Raw genomic sequence first — 22295 nt, 5'->3', positions numbered from 1 at the left:
AAGTCACCAGCCAGGCATGGCCTCATCTCAAGGCCTTTGCACTGGCTGTTCCCTCCACAGGAATGCTCTTCCCCTAGATGGCTCAGCCCCTCACTTTCCTTGTTTCCTTAATGAGTCTTCTGGGGGAGGCATTCGGCAATCCTTTAAGAATTGCAACCCCATCTCACCCCACTGCTCCCTGCCTCCACTCCATTCCCACCCCCCACCTCTGGCATCTGTCGCCATCTGACATATTGTAGATTTTCTTATTTTGTTTACTGTCTCTATCCTTCCCCACCCACCCCCACTACCTGGGGACAGAATATAAGTTCCAGAAGGGAAGGGAACTTTGTCTGTTTTGATTAGTGGGAGATGCCTGGCCCATGCCAGGCACTCAATAAATAGTTTGTATTGAGATCAATGAATAATGTACAGAGGACCCCCATGTCAATCCTCTTTCCAGAGATGGGGTTTGGGACCCTCACGGCTGTGTGTCAGAGCCTCCCTTCAGATGCAGAGCGCAGGCAGAATTGGCAGTGTCCCCTAGGCCTTAGGAGCAGTGACTCCCACACTTTCAGCTGCTGGTGGTCTCACTTCCAGGCTAGAGATCAGCGTTACTGCTTTGCCATGCGTTAATGGCCCAAATATCTGGCTTCAAATTTCCCATCTCCCTAGAACCCAGGTTCAGATTTTAACAGTGTGGAGTCTGCCTCCCCTTACTCTCAAGGAAACACTTTCATTCTGACTTGTTTATTCAAAGAGCGCCTCCTGTATGCTGTCTTAGGAAAAGAAGGTTGCTTTGCGTCAGTCATGTCTATCTCAAAGGCCAGGTTTCGCTGGAGGCCAAACCTCAGCTGGGAGCTGAAAGTGTATACCTTAATCATGCACAAATCTATCAGTGCCGGGTGCCTTTATAACCTAAAATGTGGACCCACTGTGGCTACGGCCACATACTTCCTGTTCTGTCAGCATGTTTTAAGATTCTTGGCCATGCTCCCCCCCCCTTAGAATAAGACCATCCCCTTAGAACTGTGCCCTCCCCTTGTAAGATGGGGTGCTATCCCCTTCCCTTCCAAGTTCCAAAGCCCAGATTCCTCTGGACAGAGCCAAGGCTGGATTGGCTTTGAGGTTAGCTTGGGTTTTTTTCTCGGTGGGTCAAGATTGGCCAAAGCTAGACACCTCCCTATCACTGCTCTCCGAGACTGTGTGTCCCTGTGCTTCCCAGGCCTGGCTTCCTCTTCCTCTTCCTCTTCGTCTTCCTCTTCCTGTTGCTGAGTGGGGCAGGAAGAGCAGGCACAGGGACACCAGATGCTGTCGGTTCCTTCCCGCAGAGTCCCAGGAGGCACTTCTAATGCTGAGTCAACAATTTGGTTTGCACTTATTTGTCTGTACATGACATTTTCAAAAGTCTTTTAAATCAGGTATCTACTCCTCTGTTCTTACATCTTGTTCAAATAGCTCAATCCCCAGTTAGTTTTAGTTTGTATAATCCCTGCCCAGAAAACCCATGTGCAGCTATGAATATCCCACATTGTTTGCTTGATGGTAAATACATTCTTTCCTCTTGGAGAAAAAGGCACTTTCTCCTCCCGGCACTGGGAAGGCTTGTAGACGTCTCTGCTCTGATGCTGACCGCGGGGAGGTTGGTCCTTCTTGGGTTTTGTTATTTCAGAACAAATATGGTAAACTGTTTCCCCCTTGGTTACTATAGAGAAGAGATTATTTGCCTTTCTCTTAGGGCTTCTGAAAATAATAGATTACATATTTGGGAGGGTTTTTTTTTTAGATCTGGTTAATGTGAGATAGAGGGGATTGCTCCAGGGATGACATTGTTTGGTTTGGGAAGTATTCTTGCGGTTGCCCAGCAACAGGCTCTTAGAGACGGGAGTGGACTGCGTTGTCCCTGGCAACCGTTGTTACTCAGCAAACAATGAGGGCCAGCAAACAGCGCCAGGACTGCGGACTCCAGGTTTTAATTGAACATCTGCATATATTTTTCTCTGATGAAATTATGTTTGAGTTTGATTTGCCACAACAGGCAGACCTGGGTCCCCCTGGGGTCTCCGTGGAAGAAAACGTGCTCTCATTGTGACAGCTCATCCGGGGGGGGAAGAACCTTCAGCCATTTGAACATATCCTCGACTGCTCTCCACTGGAGACTTGTTTCAGTCCCGAGTGGAATTTCTTTTTTGATCTAATTCCTCGTGTTTGTAAAATGATTGCCTGGCCAACCTGCTTTCCAAGTGCTTTCCAGCGGCTGCTGGAGAATATCAGAAAAGCCGGGACCTGAACCCAGTGGGTCACATGTGACAACATTCACATATAAGATTGGCTGGTGACGGACACTGGACCCAGAGCCTTCTGGTTCTTTACTCTGCCTCGCTCTTCCCGTTGAGAAGTTGGATACTCGGGTGACCCTCAGGCGAACGCGTATATTGCGCATATTGGGGAAGCAGATGTGTTCCCTCTAACTGGAGCGGAAAACCCTCACCCCGTGGAGGGGCACTTTGCAGCCAGCCCGTGGATTTTGATCACAACAGTGTCACTCCCTACCTCCTCCTCAGTGAGCCAGAGATAGCGACTGTTTACCAGGGCTGGTTGCTTGGGTAAACATGCCCCTGCGCTTCATTCAAAGCCGGTGACACATTTCTTTCCCCCACTCTCGGCCCCGCCCTCCCCGCCCCGCCCCGCCCCGCCCACCAGCCAGGGCTATAAATTGGGAACTGTCAGGCAGCGCAGGCTCTTGGTGGGGGCTCCGTCCTGCCTAGTTCGTCTCGAGTGCAGTCTGTCTAAGGCAGCAGCAACCGCAGAAGTGCAGCCCGTATCAGAGCACAGCGCCCGCGGTCAGTCAGACGGCTCCGTGGTGAGATTCGCTTTAGTTGTACGGATCGGTTGCTTTACCGGCAGCTCATTCTGTAGCTGAATGCCCCGAGAAGTGTCCCTTGCACTTTTCGCCAGCACCCCGGCTAGTGTCTCGGGACAATGGGAAGTATGTGAACAAGCTTCCGACTTAGTCTTGCAGCCAAAACTTACAATGGGATGTCACTTGCGTTCTAGAACAAATAAAAGCAAGCTGTGAGTATCTGTACAAGGCAAGCTTGTTAGCCACCAGCCCTGTTAGATGCAATAGTTAAGATGCCAGTGACAGCAAGCGTACTGGAATCAAAATGAGTAAGTTCTGACTTACACTAAGATGCCCCAAAAGATTAATCAGAATACAAGATTCTTCCTGTAACCTGTTAACAGCAGGATCGCGGGAGAGGAGTTTGTGCTGAGGAGGTCAGTCCTTCCACAGAAATGCTACTATGCATTCCAGAAAATTGGCAAGTGCTTTGTCAGGAATTGTCGCCTCGCTTAAAAACTTCCTATTAAATGGATCATTTAAAAAACTTCCCCACGGAGATACCTCCCCCCACGTGAGGACTTGCAGCTTGGGCAAAGCGCTTAACATCTTCGGGTCCCTTCATCCTGCGGGCAGAGGAGCAGGGCTGGCTGATTCGTACGGGCCCCTCCAGTGCTGGCCTGTTACGGGGGAAGTTCCTGATGTTCAGCTCGGCCGTTTGTCTGCTTTCGAAACTCCAGAGTGAGGGGTGACTCCCGAGAGGAGTTGGGGTCACTTGGAAAGGTCCCGGGTGTGATGCTGGCAGCAGGAGAAAAGCCAGCCTCTCCTTTGCCTGAGTCAGTCATGGAGGTACCGCCCGACGCCCGGGCCTATTGGCCATTTCCAGGAACAGGAAGTGCCCCTGTCACTCACTGGGCAGCACCGTCCTGTGCAGGGGGCGGGGGGGGGGTGTCAGTCGGACAGATGTCCTGGAGCAGGGAGCCCCCGGCCAGCCCCTGGTCGGCCTGCCTTGCTCCTCCTCTCCCAGGCTGTCGGGGGCGCCCTAAAAGCCTTGTTTTCTTGAGGACGGCCTCGTCCGGGAACCAAACATGCACAACTGGGAGACAGAAAGCAGAACCGAGGGCAGTGAGCATAGAGAATGGCTTGGTTGGTCTAGAAGTACCAGGTTCAGCAAGGCCGTGGCGTCAGACCAGTGGTTCTCAAAGGGGGCCGCGCTGACCTTCAGGGAACACCACTGGGTGGTGTCATTTGGGGTTGTGATGAGGAGGGGAGGCCCCTGGCATGGAGTGCGTGGGGCCGGGGATGCTGTCCACCCCCCCCCCCCGCAGTGCCTGGGATGCCCCACAGAGAACAACGTGGCCCCAAACGTCTGCAGTGGGGAGGGGGGAAGTGGTGGTTCAGAGAAGCGCCCCTCAAACTTTCATGCAGGTACAAATCTCCCGGGAATTGGGTTGAAATGCAGGTTATAGTTTATGAGCAGTTCCAGAAAAGGCAGAGCAGTGCCTCTCACCCCCTGCTGACTAGTCCCCTAGGGGACACTTGGTTTCCACGGCTGGGGGTGCTCCTGGTTTGGAGTGGGTGGCAGCCAGGATGCTGCTCAGCCTACCTCCCTCCCCGCCCCCACACACAGGGCCCCGGACAGCCCCCCCCCCCCCCCCCCCCCCCAACAAAATCCCCCCCCCGGGGCCCTGGCCCCGCGGCCGGGGGGCCCCCCCCGCGCCGGGGGGGGGGGGGGGGGGGTGACGGACGGCGGGTGTTCAGCGCTGTGCATGGTGCTGCTTGGGTCCATTCAGAAGCTGCCGATGGCGGCTCCCTATGACCCAGCAGTCCTGTTCTAGCGGTCACGGGTGGGTGGACTTTGAGGGCCGCGGCGCTCTCTAGCCTCAGCCCTGCTTTCCGGGGCCGCATCAGTCCCATCCTGGCAGGTGTCATCGTCCCTGTCCTCACATCGCCGCTGTGGTGCTCACGGGGACGCCAGTCCCAGCCTCCGGTGGACCCTCACACCAGAATGGCCCCCACCCACCTTGTCCCTGCCAGTCGGGACCTCTGCAGCCACACTGGCCACCTGCAGAGCCGTATATTTGGTGGAGGCAGCACAGTGGCCCGCACCCAGGCCCACGGGCTCGGAACCTGGCACATCGAATGCCGTTGGGATTGAACTGGGGGTGCCGAGGGGTCGGGTAACCATCCCATTCAGACCATAGAGGAGGCCTCGCTTTCTCCAGAGAGCGCCAGCCAAAGTGGGTACAAAGCAGAGGGCAGGACGGGGAGGGCTGCAGAAGACGAAGCCCAAGTGGCCATAGCGTCCAGATGAACCCGTGAGGCTGGGAGAGGGCCGAGGGGGGCGCGGAAAACAAGGTGGCAGCGGGGCCACGGGGCATGGGATGTGCCCAGCTGGGCAGGGGCCCCCGGCGTGCTCCCCACTACGATACCACTCTGCTTTCTGGTTGCTTTGTGGGAAAAGACGGAGGGGACGGTGGCATCGGAGTCATTATTGACAAGTCACTCCCAGTGACTGAGTGGCAGGAAGAGCCGCTTCTTGACTTGAGCCAGACAGAAAGGGCCAAACGTACATGTCCAGCTTGGACCCGTGTCGTTCGTCCACATGAATCATTTCAGCTGATCCACAGCTCCAGCCAGTGACATAAGCTCAATTACGTAGACACCTGTAGAGCAGAAAACTGAGCTCATGATATTATTCCGAGTTCTCTTTGCCGCGGGGCGGAGGAACGATTTACACGGGAAGGAGACGGCCTCTGCGGCACAGACAGTGGGAGCCTCGGGGGCCTTTACAGACCAAGTGCGCCTCCTTTGCCGAAAGGAGGAAGACCCGGTTCGAACCCAGCTCTGCCTCCTCAGGCTGTGTGGCCTCGAGCTCTCGCTTGACCTCTCTGAGCCTCCGTTTGTCCCTTGTTGTTTCTAAAACGAGGATGGTAATGGAGTAGCTTCCCGGAGAGTTAAGTAAGATCACACTTGGCCCAGAGTCTGGGGTACAGTTAGGCCGAACCGCATTGCTGGCCGCTGCCGATGCAGGTGTCTTTGGGGTTCTCACCCTTCTCCCTTTCCACTAGGTTGTATTCTATTTATCAGGCACCGGCTGGGGGCCAAGCTCGGGACGGGCACGCCTCATGCATCATTGCACCTCATCCGCCCGACCCCTTTCTCAGATAAAGAAACTGAGGCCACAGCGAATGATGGAACTAAGATCCGAACTCATCTGTGGGAGTCCACATGGCGGGTCAGCCACCTCAGTGTTTGCTCAGAAGTTGTGCCTGCCTTACGTCTGTGATGACGGCCACTGGGTCTTTTCCGTGACAGAGCTGAGACCCTATGGCGGGCTGGGAAGCGGGAAGCGACCCAGGTGTCTGTTCCCGGGATGCGCTCACGGAGCGGGGCTCTCGGACCAGCTCTGAGCAGACAGTCTTCATGTCAGAAGGTCTGGAGCATCCAGGGCAGGCTGGGCCGCCTCGTGAGTGTGAACCGCGCCTGGAACCACGTGACGCTCGATGCTCAACCTTCTCGAGGACCGCAGACCCTTGGCATCAGAACGTGACAGACGCCGCCCCACCCCTCAGTGGTCAGACTCCTGGTAGCCCTTGATTTCGGACCGGCAGTGTTGCCCTGGAGGCAGACCCAGAACTTCCACTGTGCAAGGAGGAGGAGGCCGGGATTGCACCAGGTCCCTGGGAGGCGGGCGGTCCGTTCCGCGCTGGAGACATCGTTCGACGTGGCCCCGAGGCCTGGGGACATGCCTGCTGACCTGAACTAGTCCAGTGGCTTAGGAGGCAGAGAGGAAGCGGCAAGTCTGAGGAAAAGAAGTGGTTGGAAACCAAGTCTGGTGGCGTTCAAGGGATTATGAACGAGCGGTGGAACTGGGCTGCCTGCCAAAAGCGTATTTCGTGGGTGAGGATGCCCGTGAGGGCTGGGTGGTTTTTAATTCACGCGCCCCCTAAGCCCATGACGTTGTAGACGGCAGCCAAAATCAGACTGCATGCGAGTTGACGTAACCATACCTTAGTTTGGACAATCTGTTTTTTTGAGAGAGAGAGTGAGTGGGGGAGGGACAGAGAGAGAGGGAGACAGAGGATCCGAAACGGGTTCCGTGCCAACAGCAGCAAGCCCGAGGTGGGGCTCGAACTTGTGAACTGCGAGATCACGGCCTGAGCCGAAGTCGGACACAACCAACTGAGCCACCCAGGCGCCCCCAAAATTTCAAACTGATTGCCAAATCGTGTCCTTTAGGGAGGAACGTAAGTAGGTGTTGCCCCGTTGCAATGGGGGGGCGGGGGGGGAAGGCCGCTGTCCTTTGTGATGAGAGTAGCTTGTCCCACCCGTTGCGTCCTGCCTGGAGCCCTTCAGACGGCCAACTTGCAGGGCTCGGGCCCGCTCCTCTGCTGGACGGCGAGGGAACGTTTGGCTGCTGTGAAGAAAACAAGAACAGAAGCCCAATTCTTACCAACAGAAAAAGGAATTTGAATTCTGTCGATACTTCATTCCAGAGAAACTCGGAGCCAGCTCCGACCCTTCAGAGTCGGCTGCTGCACAAGAAAAAAATGAAAAATTGAGGAACGATGGGGCGTCCGAAGGGTTTAGGCAAAGAAGGAATAATGGGGCACCCTTGCTGGCAGTTGAGACTGGATACCCCCCAGAAACGGGGGAAGCCTCCGCAGGGCCCACGTTTCTGCCTCCAGTTCTGCCTCCCGTTGGGCAGAATCGCGGTTACTTTGTGTCTGGGTCACTGCAGCGTCCTCCTCTGTTGTCCTTCCTGTTGGTCACCTGTCTACATGTGCCTTCTACCCACGGGCCGTCTGTCCAACTCCCTTCTCGGACACTGCACTTCACTTAGAGCGGTGGCTGTCCTTCGGCCGCCATCCTTCCCCCAGGGGACGGTTGCCAGTGTCTGGAGACTCAGGGCCGAGGGAGGGTGTTCCCGGTGTGTGGTGGGAGGGGCCGGGGATGCTGATCAGCACCCCACAGAGCCCGGGACAACCCCCCACGGAGAAACGGGCTGATGTCTGCAGTGCCCAGGCTGGGAGGCCCTGCTTTAGTGCCCACTGGGTGGGTGCCTCGGCGGGGATCCGAGAGCGAGAAAGGATGTGTTAACGAGGACACTTTTCAGCAAGGAGATGGACATTTAGATCTCCAAGTGCACGAGCCTTTTCCGGGTGCCTGCAGCTGAGCAGGGCTATCCCGACGCCAGCGGGGATAGTTGGGACAGAATCTAAAGTGGGCATCGCTGGCTCCTTAGACCTCGCGCCCACACTGAAGGAGGCCCAAGAGAAGCAAACGGACACGGTTTTTGTGGCCACCGAGCTGACACTCGGAATGTCAAACGGGCGTCAGGGCGAAGCCGGCCTGGACACAACGGTACCCTCCGAGGGCGTTCTGGACTTGTTGCTTCTTGTTCACGGGAAAATAGGAATTTGCTTTCTCGGGGGCAAGGGGACCCTGGTGCCGCCAGTACCAGGGACCAGGAGAGCATGAACTGAGAGCTTTGGGGAGGCCACGGGTCTCTCCCCACAGGAAGAGGGAAAGGCCCTGTGTCTCCCCAGAGCGGAAGTTAACTGGCCAATCAGAACGAAGGTAGCTAAAAGCACCATTGTTGCTCCCCCCCCCCCCCCCCGCCCCGTTCCTGCAGAGATGACAAGATGTTTTCTAAATACCGATCCGACCTATGTAAGGCAGGCGACCCCTCCGCTCCGCACACGCACACGGAGGGACAGGAATAGAAAGGAGGTTGCTTCAGCTTGTGGTGAGTCAGCGCCCGCCCGGCCAGGAGCAGGGCCCAGAACTGCCCTCAGCTTTTTCTGCCTTTCCTTTCCTGTCATTACTGGTTACCAGGTAACCAGAGTATTTTCCTGTAAACAGAAGCCTCTTCCCTTTGTGCCCAGGGCAGGTCCATTCATCAGGCGGGCGCGATCCAGGCTGCTGCCCGCCGGTCCCCCGCTGCCCCTCACTTACACTCGGGAAACCCGGGCACAGGCTCCCCCTGCTGAGTGTCGCCGGCAGGGCCCCCAGGTCGGATGAGCCTTCTCAGGCCTGAGCCGCAGAGGGGGGCAGTCGCACCAAGGAGGCTGCTCTTGCCCACTTCCTTCCCCAAGTGTGTGTTCATCAGGGACCAGGTGGCCAACGAAACCTGCTTGGCTTACAGACAACACACTGGGCGCGATTCTGAGCCAACCTCACAGGCTGGGCAACGGCTCGCATTCGAGGCCTCTCTCCTCTTGACTGACCATCTTGAGGCCCCCAGAGCCCAGTCGAAAGTGGCCACAGATGAAGGGAGTCAGAGGAAGAATGCTCAGGCCCCCGCCTTGGGCACGGTTCTCCTGTTTAGGGGAGCAGGCAAACGAAGCTGAGGGAGCAAGCGCGGAGTCAGACAGACTGATTCCCAGTTCCCGTTGCAAGTTCAAGTTCAGAGCAGCAGCACAGACCCACACTCTTCCCTACCAGAGCGTGTCCAGGGCTCGAGGGTGACTGCCATCACTCAGGAGCCTGACCAGCTGAGCGGAGAAGGCGAAAAGCAGAATTTAGGGATTCCCCGACCTCACATCCTATGTGGTTGGTGCCCTTGTCCCTGGGGCCAGCCCTCCCCCTTCCCCTGCTGGTCCCTGTTCTGCCGGGTGGAGGGGTCACTCACATCCAGCCTTACACCTTCTAGAAGGACTCCCCGATCCCCTGCCCTCATCTCCAAGGGCTGCTCGCGTGGCAAGCCAGCACATGCAGAGAAAGGCGGTGACAAAATGTGCCTGCACATACCCTTTTGGACTGACGGCTAGTTGCCGGGTGGGTGTTTATTTAACCTTTTATCACGGAAAACTCAAACATCTACAAATCAGCACACGGTATAATGAGCCCCGTGCAGGTATCACCGGGCTGTACGGGTATCATCATTCTGCCACTCTCATGCCACTTATTCCTGCCCACCCCCAACCTCCACTCCGTTACTATATTTTTACAGGGTTTTCTGGGTTAAAATTTACATACTGTGAATGCACGAATCTTGACTGTCACCTCTTGACAAATGAGTGTTCCATGTAAAGCATACCCTGTTTTCATGGAGAATGTGTCCATCCACTCCCCGGAAAGTTCCTGCCTGTCCCTTGCCCATCAGTTCCTGCCCCCTACACTGATCTGATTTTGTTGTTTTTTTAATATTTATGTATTTTTGTGAGAGACAGACAGAGCGCGGACTGGGGAGGGGCAGAGACAGAGACTCACAGAATCAGAAGCAGGCTCCAGGCTCCGAGCTGTCAGCACAGAGCCTGACGCGGGGCCCGAACCCACGAACCGCGAGATCATGACCTGAGCCGAAGTCAGATGCTTAACCATCTGAGCCCCCCAGGGATCCCTGATTTTTTTTTTTGTTTTTTTAAAAAACCTTAGATTAGTTTTGTCTGTTCTACATCGTGTACTCTTGGATACAGCTTCCTTCGCTCAGCATAATGACTTTGAAAATTCACCCAGGGGTTGTATATTTCAGAGTTCATCCTCTTAGATTAATCAGTAATATCTCAGCGGTGTTCCCCTGTTAGCTTTTAGCTGCATCTTTTGTATTTTTTTTTTTAAGTAGTTGCTTTAGGGATTACAATCTGCATCTTCAATCTAGCACAGCCTACAGTTTCTCATCCATTCTCCCGATGATGGACATTTGGGCTATTTCACTTCAGGGCTGTTGTGAATAAAATTGCTGTGAGCCTGTGTATACGGGGTTCCGTGTAGACATGTTTCCATATTTCCTGGATGAACACCTCGGAGATGCATTCTGGGCTAAAGGGTGGGTTTCACTTTCTAGAAAACTGTCAAACCTTTTTTCCAACATGGTTGTATCATTTTACATTCCCACACGTGTGTGAGAGTTACGATTGCTCCCTGTGGTCACAACATTGGTTGTTGTCAGATTTTATTTTAGCCATTCTAGTGAGTGTTTAGTGGTATCTCATTGTGGTTCTGATCTGCATTTCCCTGGTGACTAACAATGTTGAGCATTATTTCGTATACTTGTTGGGGATCTGGATATCTTTGTCAAGTGCCTGTTAAAGTCTTTTGCCCATTAGATTGTCTTATTATTGAATTATTGGAGCTTTTTACATATTATAAATAAAAGCCCTTTGTCAGATACTTGTTTTGCAAATATTTTCTCCCAGACTGTGGCTTACTGATTTGTGTTGTTCAAGTCTTTAAATGAACAGAAGTTTTAAAATTTTCACAAATCAAATTTATTGAGTTTTTCAGTCATACTTATTACTTTCTGCATTCTGTCTAAAAAAATTTTGCCTATGCCCTTATGTTTTCTCTCAGAAGTTGTATAGTTTTGACTTCTTTGTGTAAGTCTATGATCTAATTTAAAATCACTTTTGTGTGAGGTATTGGACAGGGATCGAAGTTCGCTTGTTTTATTCTTCCCATATGGATATATAATTTGCTTAACCAATTTTCCTTTCTCTGTTGAATTGTTTTGTCACCTTTGTCAAAAATCATTTGAGGAGGGAAGGAGCTGGGGCTTCATTAGGGGGGAAAAAATGAAAATGTACGTATGGGTTGTTAGTTTCATATTGCTGGACTTGATTTATAATATTTTGTATGATTTTTCTATATGTGTTCGTGAGAGATATTGATCTAAATACCTATCTTATAATGTCTTTATCAAGTTTTGGTATCAGGTTTTTTTTTTTTAATTTTATCTAAATTCATGTTAGTTAACATAATGTAGTATCAGTTCCAGGAATAGAATTCAGTGATTGTCACTTACATATAACGATGAGTGCTCATCACAACAAGTGTCCTCCTTAACGTCCATCTCCCATTTATCACATTCCCCCACCCACCTCGCCAGTATCAGGGTTTTGATAACCTCCTAAAATGAGTGAAGTATCCCTTTCTGTATTTTCTGATGGAATTGATGTGTTAATTTTTGTTTCAGTGTTTTATAGCATTTAACAGTGAAAGTCTCTGGGCCTGAAGTGTTCTCCGTAAGGAGGATTTCAATAACATATTCAATTTCTTTGTTAGATATTCCATCCACAGTTTCTATTTCATCTTGTGTCAGTTTTGGTATGTTGTGTTTTTTAAAAAACGTGTTCATTTGATCTAAGTTGGTGAATTTATTGGCTAAAGTTCATAATAGTTCCTTATCATTTTGGTTTCTATAAGATTTATGAGGGGCGCCTGGGTGGCGCAGTCGGTTAAGCGTCCGACTTCAGCCAGGTCACGATCTCGCGGTCCGTGAGTTCGAGCCCCGCGTCGGGCTCTGGGCTGATGGCTCGGAGCCTGGAGCCTGTTTCCGACTCTGTGTCTCCCTCTCTCTCTGCCCCTCCCCCGTTCATGCTCTGTCTCTCTCTGTCCCAAAAATAAATAAACGTTGAAAAAAAAATTTTTTTTTTAAAAAAGATTTATGATATATCTCATTTTGCTTTTGATATTGGCAATTTGGGTTTTTTTTCCTTTCTTTCCTCTTATCAATCTTTTATAGGGGGTTGGCAATCTTTTCTCTAAGACTTTATCTTTTTTAGGGCAGTTTTAGGTTCACAGCAAAATTGAGAGGAAGATACAGAGATCTCCCGTGTCGTCTCTGTCCTCACACATGCACAGCCTCCCCCTTCGTCAACATTCCCCCACCCCACCCCCCCGCCCCAGTGTAGAGGAAATTTGTAGAGGAAATCTGCACTGACACATCGTTATCACCCAACGTGCATAGTTAACATTAAGGTCCACCCCTGATATGGTACATTCTGTGGGTTTGGACAGATATATGATGACATGTGTCCACCACAGTAACGTAGCATCACACAGGGTAGTTTCTCTGCCCAAAAAAATCCTCTGTGCTCCACCTATGATCCCTCCTTCCCCTTAAACCTCTGGCAGTCACTGATCTTTTTACCATCTCCATAGTTGTTCCTTTTCCAGAATTGTCATATAGTTGGAATCATACGGCATGTATGCATTTACCTAATAGTATAAATTAGTATAAATAGTATAAAATAGTATAAATTTACTTTTACCTAATAGTATACATTTATGTTTCCTCCAGGTCTTTTCATAGCTTTATAGCTCATTTCTTTTTGGAAGAAATTTCACTTTTGGAGAAATTTGGGTTCTGTTGGTTTTTTCTCCATGGTTTGTGGAGTTTTCTTTCATTATTTTTTGACTTTATTATTTCCTTTTTTCTACTAAAGTTTGGTTTGCTTGTCTTTTTAGCTTTTTAGCTGTCTAAGGCTGAAAACTTGAATGGCTGATTTTTAAGCCATCCTTTTGAACTTAAGTTTCTAAAGCTAAACATTTCTCTCTAAGCACTGCTTTATATGCATCCCACAAATTGTGATATGTGATGTTTTCATTATCAGTCAGTTCAAAATATTTTCTAGTTTTTCTTATGGTTTATTCTTTGACCTGTGGGTTATTTTAGAGGTGTATTTAAAAATTTCAAAACATTTGGCGTATTTCTAGATATCTTACTGACTTCTAATTTATTCCGTTGTCGTCAAAATACATATATTTACTTTATGGCCCAGAATATGACCCACCTCAGCGAATATTCCTTGCACATTTGAAAAGAATGTTCAGGTTTGGTTTGTTGTGTTATATAAATGTCAGTTAGGTCCCTGTGGTTGATTGTGTCATCCAGATACTCTGTATCCTGACTGGTGTTTTTGTTTGGTTTCTATCAAAAGGGAAGAGTGTTTCTACTCCAAATCTCCACTGTGACTATTTATCTATTTTTTCCTTTAAGTCTGTTAATTTCTTCTTTGTGGTAATTTGAAGCTGTACTACTAGCTGCATGTACCTTTGTCATGATTAGGTCATCCTGATGAGTTAATTGGTAATTTTATCAGGATGAAATGTCCCTCATTGTCTCTAGTAATATTCCTTGTCTTGAAGTTGGTTTTGTCTCCTCATTACAGCCACTCCAGCTTTCTTAAGATTAGAGTTTGCATGGTATGTCTTTTTCCATTCCATTACTTTCCACCTTTGTGTGCCTTTGTATTTAAAGAGGATTTCTTTGGGGGCTCCTGGGTGGCTCAGTCGGTTAAGTGTACTGCTTTTGGTTCAGCTCAGGTCATGATCTCACAATTCGTGGGTCTGAGCCCCACATCGGGCTCCATGCTGACAGTGTGGAGGCTGCCTGGAATTCTCTCTCTCTCCCTCTCTCTGCACCCCCCCTCTCAAAATAAATAAATCAACTTTAAAGAGGATTTGTTTTGGGGTGCCTGGGTGGCTCAGTCTGTTGAGCGTCCGGCTTCAGCTCAGGTCATGATCTCACGGTTCGTGGGTTCGAGCCCCGCGTCGGGCTCTGTGCTTACAGCTCGGAGCCTGGAGCCTGCTTCGGATTCTGTGTCTCCCTCTCTCTCGGCCCCACCCCAGCTCATGCTCTGTCTCTCTCTGTCTCTCTCTGTCTCTCTCAAAAATAAACATCAAAAAAAATTAAAGAGGATTTCTTTTAAAAAGGCAACTTACCATGGGATCTTGGTTTTTTTTATCTAGGCTGACCATTTCTGTCTTTTCATTCAAGTGTTTCATATATTTATACTTAATGTAATTATTAATATACCTCAATTTAGGAAAGCCATTTTGCTATTTGTTTCATCTTTTTTGTTGTTCCTGTGTTCTTCATTTTCTGCCTTCTTTGAGGACAATCAAATATGTTTAGAATTTCATTTGCTTCTTCATTAGTTTTTAAGCTATATATTTTTTTTAATTTTTTCAGAGATTACATTAGGGATTACATGATGCATCTTTAATTTATCACAAACGAGATTACTACATGATGTAAAGTGCAAGAACCTTGCATGCCTAATTCCATTTACCCCTCCCCTTCCTTTGTGCTATTGTTGTTGTATAGATTACCTCTACATATGTCATAAAAACACACAGTAGAGTGTTATAATATTTTTTTGTTAAATAGATGTATTTTAAAGAAATTAAGAGGAGGGGCGCCTGGGTGGCTCAGTCGGTTGAGCGGCCGACTTCGGCTCAGGTCACGATCTCGCGGTCCGTGAGTTCGAGCCCCGCGTCGGGCTCTGTGCTGACAGCTCGGAACCTGGAGCCTGTTTCGGATTCTGTGTCTCCCTCTCTCTGACCCTCCCCCGTTCATGCTCTGTCTCTCTCTGTCTCAAAAATAAATAAACGTTAAAAAAAAAAATTAAGAGGAGAAGGGGTGCCTGGGTGACTCACTGAGTTAAGCATTGGACTTCGGCTCAGGTCATCATCTCACAGTTCATGAGTTCGAGCCCCGTGCCAGGCTCTGCTGACAGCTCAGAGCCTGGAGCCTGCTTCGGATTCTGTGTCTTCCTCTCTCTCTGCCCCTCCCCAGCTCATGCTCTGCCTCTCTCTCTCTCTCTCTCTCTCTCTCTCTCTCTCTCTCTCTCAAAAATAAATAAACATTAAAAATTAAAAAAAAAAAAAGAAATTAAGAGAAGAAAAGGAAAAAATACAGTTTTGTTGGATATAGAATTCTAGATTGGCAGGTTTTCCTCAGCGCCATAAATATGTCATCCCATTATCTTCTGGTCACCGTTATTATTGATGGGAAGTTGGTTACTATCCATACTATTGTTCCCTTACAGATCATGTGTAGTTTTTCTCTGACTGCCTTCAAGATTTTCTTTTTCTTTTTTTATTTTAGCAGTTCAACCATAACACATCTAAGTCAGTTTTCTTGTATTTGTCATTCTTGGGCTTTGTTGAGCTTCTTGGATCTATAAGTTGATGACTTTTTAAAATTTTTTTAATGTTTATTTATTTTTGAAAGAGAGACAGAGAGAGAGAGAGAGACAGAGTGCAAGCGGGTGAGGGGCAGAGAGAGAGGGAGACACAGAATCCAAAGCTGGCTCCAGGCTCTGAGCTGTCAGCACAGACCCCGATGTGGGGCTTGAATCCACGGATCGTGAGATCATGACCTGAGCCAAAGTCAGTTGCTTAACTGACCGAGCCACCCAGGCTCCTCTCTATAAGTTGGTATCTTTTACCAAATTTAAGAGATGTTTGGCCATTCTTCAAATACACGTTTTTCCTCTCCCATTCTCTCCTTTTCTTCTGGGACTTCAGTCACATATATGTTAGACCGCATGTTCTGTTCATTTTTCTTCAGCTTTTCTCTCTCTCAGTTCTTTAGATTGGGTTCCATTGATCTATTTTCCAGTTCACTGATTCTTCTTTCTGCCATCTCCAATCAGCTATTAGGTTTATTCAGGGACATTTCCATTTTAGTTATTGTACTTTTCAACTCCAGAATTTCTACTTGTGTTTGTTTTTGTTGTTTTTTTTTTTTTTATAGTTGGTCTTTCTCCATGGAGATTCCTGTATGTTCCTTTATTGTGCATATAACTTCCTTCAAGTTCTTGGCCATATTTTTAGTAGCTGCTTTGTCTGTATCACCTGGATTCTCTTGCTTTGGCTATCGACTCTTCCCCTTTTTTCTTGGGTACGGGTCACAATTTCCTATTTCTTCTCATAGCTCATGATCTTTATTGGGTCCTGGACATCATGAATGCTATGTTGTAGAATTTCTGGATCCTGCTGTGTTCCCCTTGCTAGTGTTTAACTTGGCTGGACTTGAACCCTGCCCCTCATGCAAATATATCTTTTTCAGCAGCTGAACTCTCCTCTTAGTTTGTCCATCTTTGAGCTGCTGGTTTTTCTCCAAAACCCCTGGTGTCTTTCCCACACAAGTGTGGCTTAGTCAGCTCATCAAAGATTTGGGTGGACTCCAGGCAGATCTGGGAGCTCGCCCCCTCTGTGGCTCTCTATCTTCCAGGATTCCCCCTAACATACTGAACTCTCTTCTCTGACACTTCAAGACCACCAGACTGCTGCTTTCTGCCACCCAAACATTCATGGAGCGTGCCCCTGGCAAAACTCCAGAATCATCATTCTGACTGGCAGAAATCTTTCAAGGGTGGGCTCGCTGGCAGTGTCTGCCTGCTTTGGTCGCCCCCCCCCCCCCCAGTGTCTTTAAATAGGTGTGTGCCCTTGAATAATGGACCTGAATTTTTTTTTTTAATTCAGGAAACTGGATCAGCTTCTATGCAATGTACCACCTCTTAGATGGGTAAGGGAGGATTTCATGCCCCCTGCAGACAGGCATATTGTGTCTCAATGTATTGGGGCAGCCAGGCTGACCTACATGGTGTCTGTGAGTCTGTCTGTCTGATACTAACATGAAGGGATGTGTCCACAGAGAGCAGAATGGTCAGTCGCCAAAGGTGATTACATTTCCCAGAATAGTCCTATTTATCCTTAAAGTAACCAGGTAGATTGTAGGGGCGCCTGGGTGGCTCAGTCAGTTGAATGGCTGACTTGGGCTCAGGTCACGATCTCACGGTTCGTGGGTTTGAGCCCCGCTTCGGGCTCTGTGCTGACAGCTCAGAGCCTGGAGTCTGTTTCAGATTCTGTGTCTGCCTCTCTCTCTGCCCCTCCCCGACTCATGCTCTGCCTCTCTGTTTCTCTCAAAAAATGAAGAAACATTAAAAAAAATTTTTTTTAATAAAATAAAATAACCAGGTAGCCTGTAAATGTTCTGAAGCTTTATGTGGATGCTCACTATATGTAATTTCTTACAATTCAGTATGGGCTGTAATCCTAAAGAGGCACTAAGGTATTTATTTAGTTGGTAAATATCAGCTGCCTGGGTTGTGCGTGGCACCGCGTACTACACAGAAGCCATCTCGTAGGATGCTTTTGTCCCAACTGTACGGGACTGTCCCAACTGTCCCAACTTGTCCCAACTGTGCTCTTCATCGTACGGATCCCTGCATGAGTTTCCTGGGGTCGCCATGCTAAGTACCATAGACCAGGTGGCTTGAAACACGTGAAATTTACTCTCGCAGTTTGGAGACCAGAAGGTGTCGGTGGACTGCGCTCCCTCCAGACAAGGACGCTTCCTGCCTCCTCTGGTTTCTGGGGGCCCCAGCCATCCTTGGCTTCCTAGGCTTGTCGCTGTATCCATCTGTCTCCTCCTCTGTCGTCACACAGCCTTCCTCCCTGTGTGTCCTATCCTGTCTGTTGTAAGAACACTGTCCCTGGATTTAGGGTCCGTCCTAATCCAGTATGACCTCATCTTGATCCTTTACCTTGATTATATCTGCAAAGACACTCTTTCCAAATAAGGTCACATTCAGAGATCCTGAGTGGACATGAGTTTTGGGGATCACTATTCAATGCAGTACAACTTCCCAAAGTGATCTGCCCCTTGTGCCCAAACTCCTGTCTTTTTTTTTTTTAATGTTTATTTATTTTTGAGAGACACAGAGAGACAGCATGACCTAGGGAGGGGCAGAGAGCAAGGGAGACACAGAATCTGAAGCAGGCTCCAGGCCCTGAGTTGTCAGCACAGAGCCCGACACGGGGCTCGAACCCACAAACAGCAAGATGATGACCTGAGCTGAAGTCGGATGCTTAACCAGCTGAGCCACCCAGGCACCTGTCCTGTCTTAAGTTTTAAGGGCTGTGCCTGGCTTCTGAGATTCCGGGACTTGGTGATTTTATTTGTAACCTTATAAACTTCAGGAGCACCGTTGTCATTTCAGGCCAGATGATATTTCCATTCGTCTTTAAATGCTGGCAGCTTCATCCTCCTAACAATTTGGATCATCCCCTATGGCCCCCCCAGTTCTCTCATGCTGGTGAGATGTGGCCACAGGACCTTTGCAGTGGTTCCAGGGCCTGGGACCTCAAGACTTTGACCCCAGACAGTGTAATTTTTCGACCCACCTTCCAAAACCACATCCCTTCATCAAACCTAAATTATATGAGCCAAGGACCAACAACTATAGTCCATAGGACATTTTGTAATGGACTTTTTTTTTTTTTTTTTTTTTTAAGAAATGAAGTCTTATTAGTGCTCAACCAGAATCACTCGTGCGTGTTAGCAATGGCCGCTCCTGTGCCAGCACAGCAAAGTGTAGTAGTTGCAAGAAAAGCCTCTCGTCCTTTGCGGAAAATATTTTGTGACCCTGGGCCTACACGCCATACGCCGAGCAGGGTGACAGACAGCACATGGTAAATAGTGCAGTAAACCAGGAAGCACGTCGGTGTGAAAACTTGGCGTGGTGTCGGATGATTTGCACTCTGGAAGTCGCATTCTGGCCGCGGTGAGCCGAGCGTGGGCTCGCTGTCTACCTCACACTCTCACGGGCTCCCCGGGTTTTCATAAGACTTAGGCTGTGGAGCACAGTTCTTTCCTGCCCGTGAGCAAGGAGCCGGCCTCTGACTCAGCTCGCTGGCTTCATCACTAGTGGATTCTTTCCACCAAGAGCCCAGGTCCAATGCTTTCCTGCTCCTACCACTGGAGTTACCCACTTCCTGGCTTCAGATTGGAACAAAGGGGCGCATGGTGTGCAGATGACTGACTCGGATGTTGGAGGAACTGTGCATAAGACCTCGACTGCGCAACTTCCTGCAGAATAATTCCGAAGGTCAGTTCTGTCAGGAAGGCAGAGAGTTGGAGACCCAGGAAATACACATTGGAAATTCTCACGTCTCCTCCTCTTGTGGAAGAGGAAAAGAAAAGTAGGGGGTGCCACTCATCACATGGCTCTGGGGACATCTAGTGGTAAGGACCGAGTCAGGGAAACAGGAAAGCGCCACAGGCACAGGCCACAGATCCGTGGATCCAGCCAGCAGCTCTCGTGGTGCCAAAGTCTTTGGGAGGGGGATGGGCCACGTCATAGACTATTCCTCATCAACAAAGATGGGGTCAAACCAACACTCAACAGATTTAAAACACTCACACGCTGCCTTCCGCTTTCTTTAGGCAAATTATATTCATCTGGTAGCAGTTTTTCTTTGCATTAAAAGAAAAAAAAAAGGAGTTTTCAACAAATTCTTCACTCGTCCTCAGAGGTGGGAGCCCTCGCGGTGATAGAAGCATATGGAAAGTTCTGGCAGGTGCCTCCTGAGCAGCATGCTGTGTACCTGCTGCTCAGGCCCCGCATGAGGCAGAAGTGGGGAGACCCCACCTGTGGCTTGGGGGGACGTGCTCAGGACAGGGCTGAGCCACCTCCTCTCTGCAGGTTGCATATTGAACAGCTTCTCAAGTGCCGAAGGTAGCCGGTTCTTACAAAGTGCAGACCGTCTGACCTTGAGCATGTTGATGGAATGATTTTTTTGTACCATCTGCCACTTTGTTCTGGTATTAAATGAGTCTTTTTGTATGGAATTTAAAAAAAAAATTTTTTAACGTTTTATTTATTTTTGAGAGAGAGACAGAGACAGAGTACGAGCAGGGGAGGGGCGGAGAGAGGAGACAGAATCCAAACAGGGCTCCAGGCTCTGAGCTGTCAGCACAGAGCCTGACGCGGGGCTCAAACTCACAAACCGCGAGATCATGACCTGAGCCGAAGTCAGACGCGTAACCGACTGAGCCACCCAGGCCCCCTCTGTATGGAATGTTTAAACTACCTACTTGAAAGATGTACGCATCTGGCTGCAAAGAAATACACTTTTATGCCCTTCTCGTGGGCGAGGATCTCCAGGAACAGAAAGCAGGACTTCTAGCCAGCCCAAGAGAAAATGCTTCTTTCCTCCCACTGTGTATCTCCTATCTTGGACAACGTCTGAAGATATTTTGGGCTGTCATGACTGGTGGGGGGTGGGAAGGGGAGAGGCGCTCCTGGCATCTAACGAGTGGAGGTCAGGGATGCCGAGGTCGGCCTGAAGGACAATCCGGCCCCGGTGTCCCCAGTGCTGAGGGGCAGAAACCCCGCCTTAGGAGAATGCACTTGTAGTTTGGGGTACCGTAGCCCGCCAGATGGCAAGCATCCATCAGGCGCTTGTGATTCACTGGATGGATGAGTAAACAATTGTAGGAGCCCTGGAAAGGACTGTCTGCAGAGCTAACTTTTGGTTTTATATTGGGAAAAACGTTTCCTGCCACCCCTCCCCACCCCCGCTGCTCTTCCTATGAGGCATTTGTGCCACTGGGTTCCCTTTCTTCCTTCTCCAGTATGGCCAGCCGACTTGCACGTGAAGTTTGAAGACCATAGGTAGTCACCACTTGGGCCTCCGTGGCTGCAGTCCTGCCCCACTCAACCTCTCTCCGCCTTTCTTTAGAACTGAGCATGCAGAATTCAGAGGGTGGATCCGATTCGCCGGCTTCTGTGGCTCTGTGTCCGTCGGCAGCAGCCCAGGCCCCCGTGGCTCAGCCTGTGCCAGCCTCCCCGCAGGTAACAGACCAGCCTGCCCGCTGCTCGGGGCTCAGGCTGTTCCGAGAAAGCCAGTGTGGCCTGGGGGGGGGGGGGGGGGGGAACCGCCCCCCCCCCCCAAACGCCCCCACTTAGGTTTGGGAAAACACTTGAGGCAGCAGAGAAAGGAATCTATATTTTCCTGAACTGACATTACGGTCCCAACGCTGCTCCTGTCGAAATAGCAACCCCTCTGTTCTGTTCCCCCTGCCCCTCCATGTCACACTGGCTTTTTCGCTATTTGTTGCAAAGGCCCCACCAAGGACCCAACGCTACAAACTCAAAAAAGAAACTTGGCTTGGTATATTCCTATCTTTTAATGGACATTTTCTTATGCCTTGGAAGTACCCCTATTACACGGGGAAACCTTATGGATAAGGCAAAAGATCGGTTAAAATTCTACCATCCAAACGGATACGTTCTTTACAATTTGCGAGGAGAGAACTTCCACGTTAAGGCTCTTGCCTTCTGGATTTCTACCACGGCTGGAAACACACCATAGACTTAAACATAAAGTTAGCGATGTAGGACCACACCAAGCTGAAGGCCACGGAACAGACTGGAAACCTGGAGACATGCACGGAGGCCCCCTGTGGCCATGTGACCACCTACGAGTACGAATCCAAAAGTCAGAAGCATGACAGAATTGACAAAGGTAGAAAAGCCCCATAATTCAGCCAAAACCAAAGGGCAGACGTGTGAAAGCGGCTTGTTCATTTCAGAACAGATAATCAGACGTGTTTAAGCTTTCATTTCTTGCAAACACGCAGCCCCGGTGTGGGCCTTGGAAGCCTGTCTCAGGGCACCAAGGGGATGTGATCAGATTGAGTTGTAGCTAATTGACTTGTTTCCCTGCCCACTTGAACCTGACACGCCGGCCTTCCGCCCCCGGCCGCCTTGGCTCCTTCTCGCCACACCGCAGTCTCAGGCCTGAGTGGCCCAGCCTTTCTCGGTAGCAGCCACAGGCTGGCTGGGGCCCAGGCCCTGCCTCCAGGGTCCTGCCATGGCCACCGCGTGCCTCCCAAGTTCCAAGGCTTCATCCCTGCCAGCAATGCATCCGGTCCCCGCAGCCACCCACGCGCCGTCCCTGGCCTCACCTCCCCCCGCCCCCGGGGTGCATTGTCTGCTCCCCGTGCAGACTCCCTGCCGCTGACATGGGGTGCTCTCTTTCTGGAAAGTTCCGAGCGCTCCTGCTGGTGGGCTTCCCTGCCTCCCCACAACAGTGGGTGCCTCTCTCCTTGCCAGAGAGAAGAGTTCCTGCTGCCTCAGTTCCCCCAATGGGCTCGTCACGCTTCGCC

General features: G+C 50.0%; 1 protein-coding gene across 5 annotated transcripts in view; it reads left to right on the top strand.

The window, feature by feature from the left end:
* The window catches only part of RFX2 (regulatory factor X2), a 91799-nt gene that overhangs the window by 31322 nt on the left and 38182 nt on the right, over positions 1–22295 (top strand). For 4 of the 5 annotated variants that reach the window (XM_040461663.1, XM_040461662.1, XM_040461661.1 and 1 more), the window contains exon 2: positions 20867–20979. In XM_040461663.1, coding sequence (XP_040317597.1) covers positions 20875–20979 — 105 coding nt within the window. In that variant the 5' untranslated portion in view covers positions 20867–20874. Of the gene's footprint in view, positions 1–2716; positions 2843–20866; positions 20980–22295 lie in introns of those variants that run through there. The other variant, XM_040461660.1, reaches the window with a different exon arrangement.

Source organism: Herpailurus yagouaroundi, unplaced genomic scaffold, assembly GCF_014898765.1.
Source record: "Herpailurus yagouaroundi ecotype Mexico unplaced genomic scaffold, PumYag 295, whole genome shotgun sequence".
Taxonomy (NCBI): Eukaryota; Metazoa; Chordata; class Mammalia; order Carnivora; family Felidae; genus Herpailurus; species Herpailurus yagouaroundi.
Note: the sequence above shows the minus strand (reverse complement) of the source record. Positions and strands in the feature narration are given on the sequence as shown.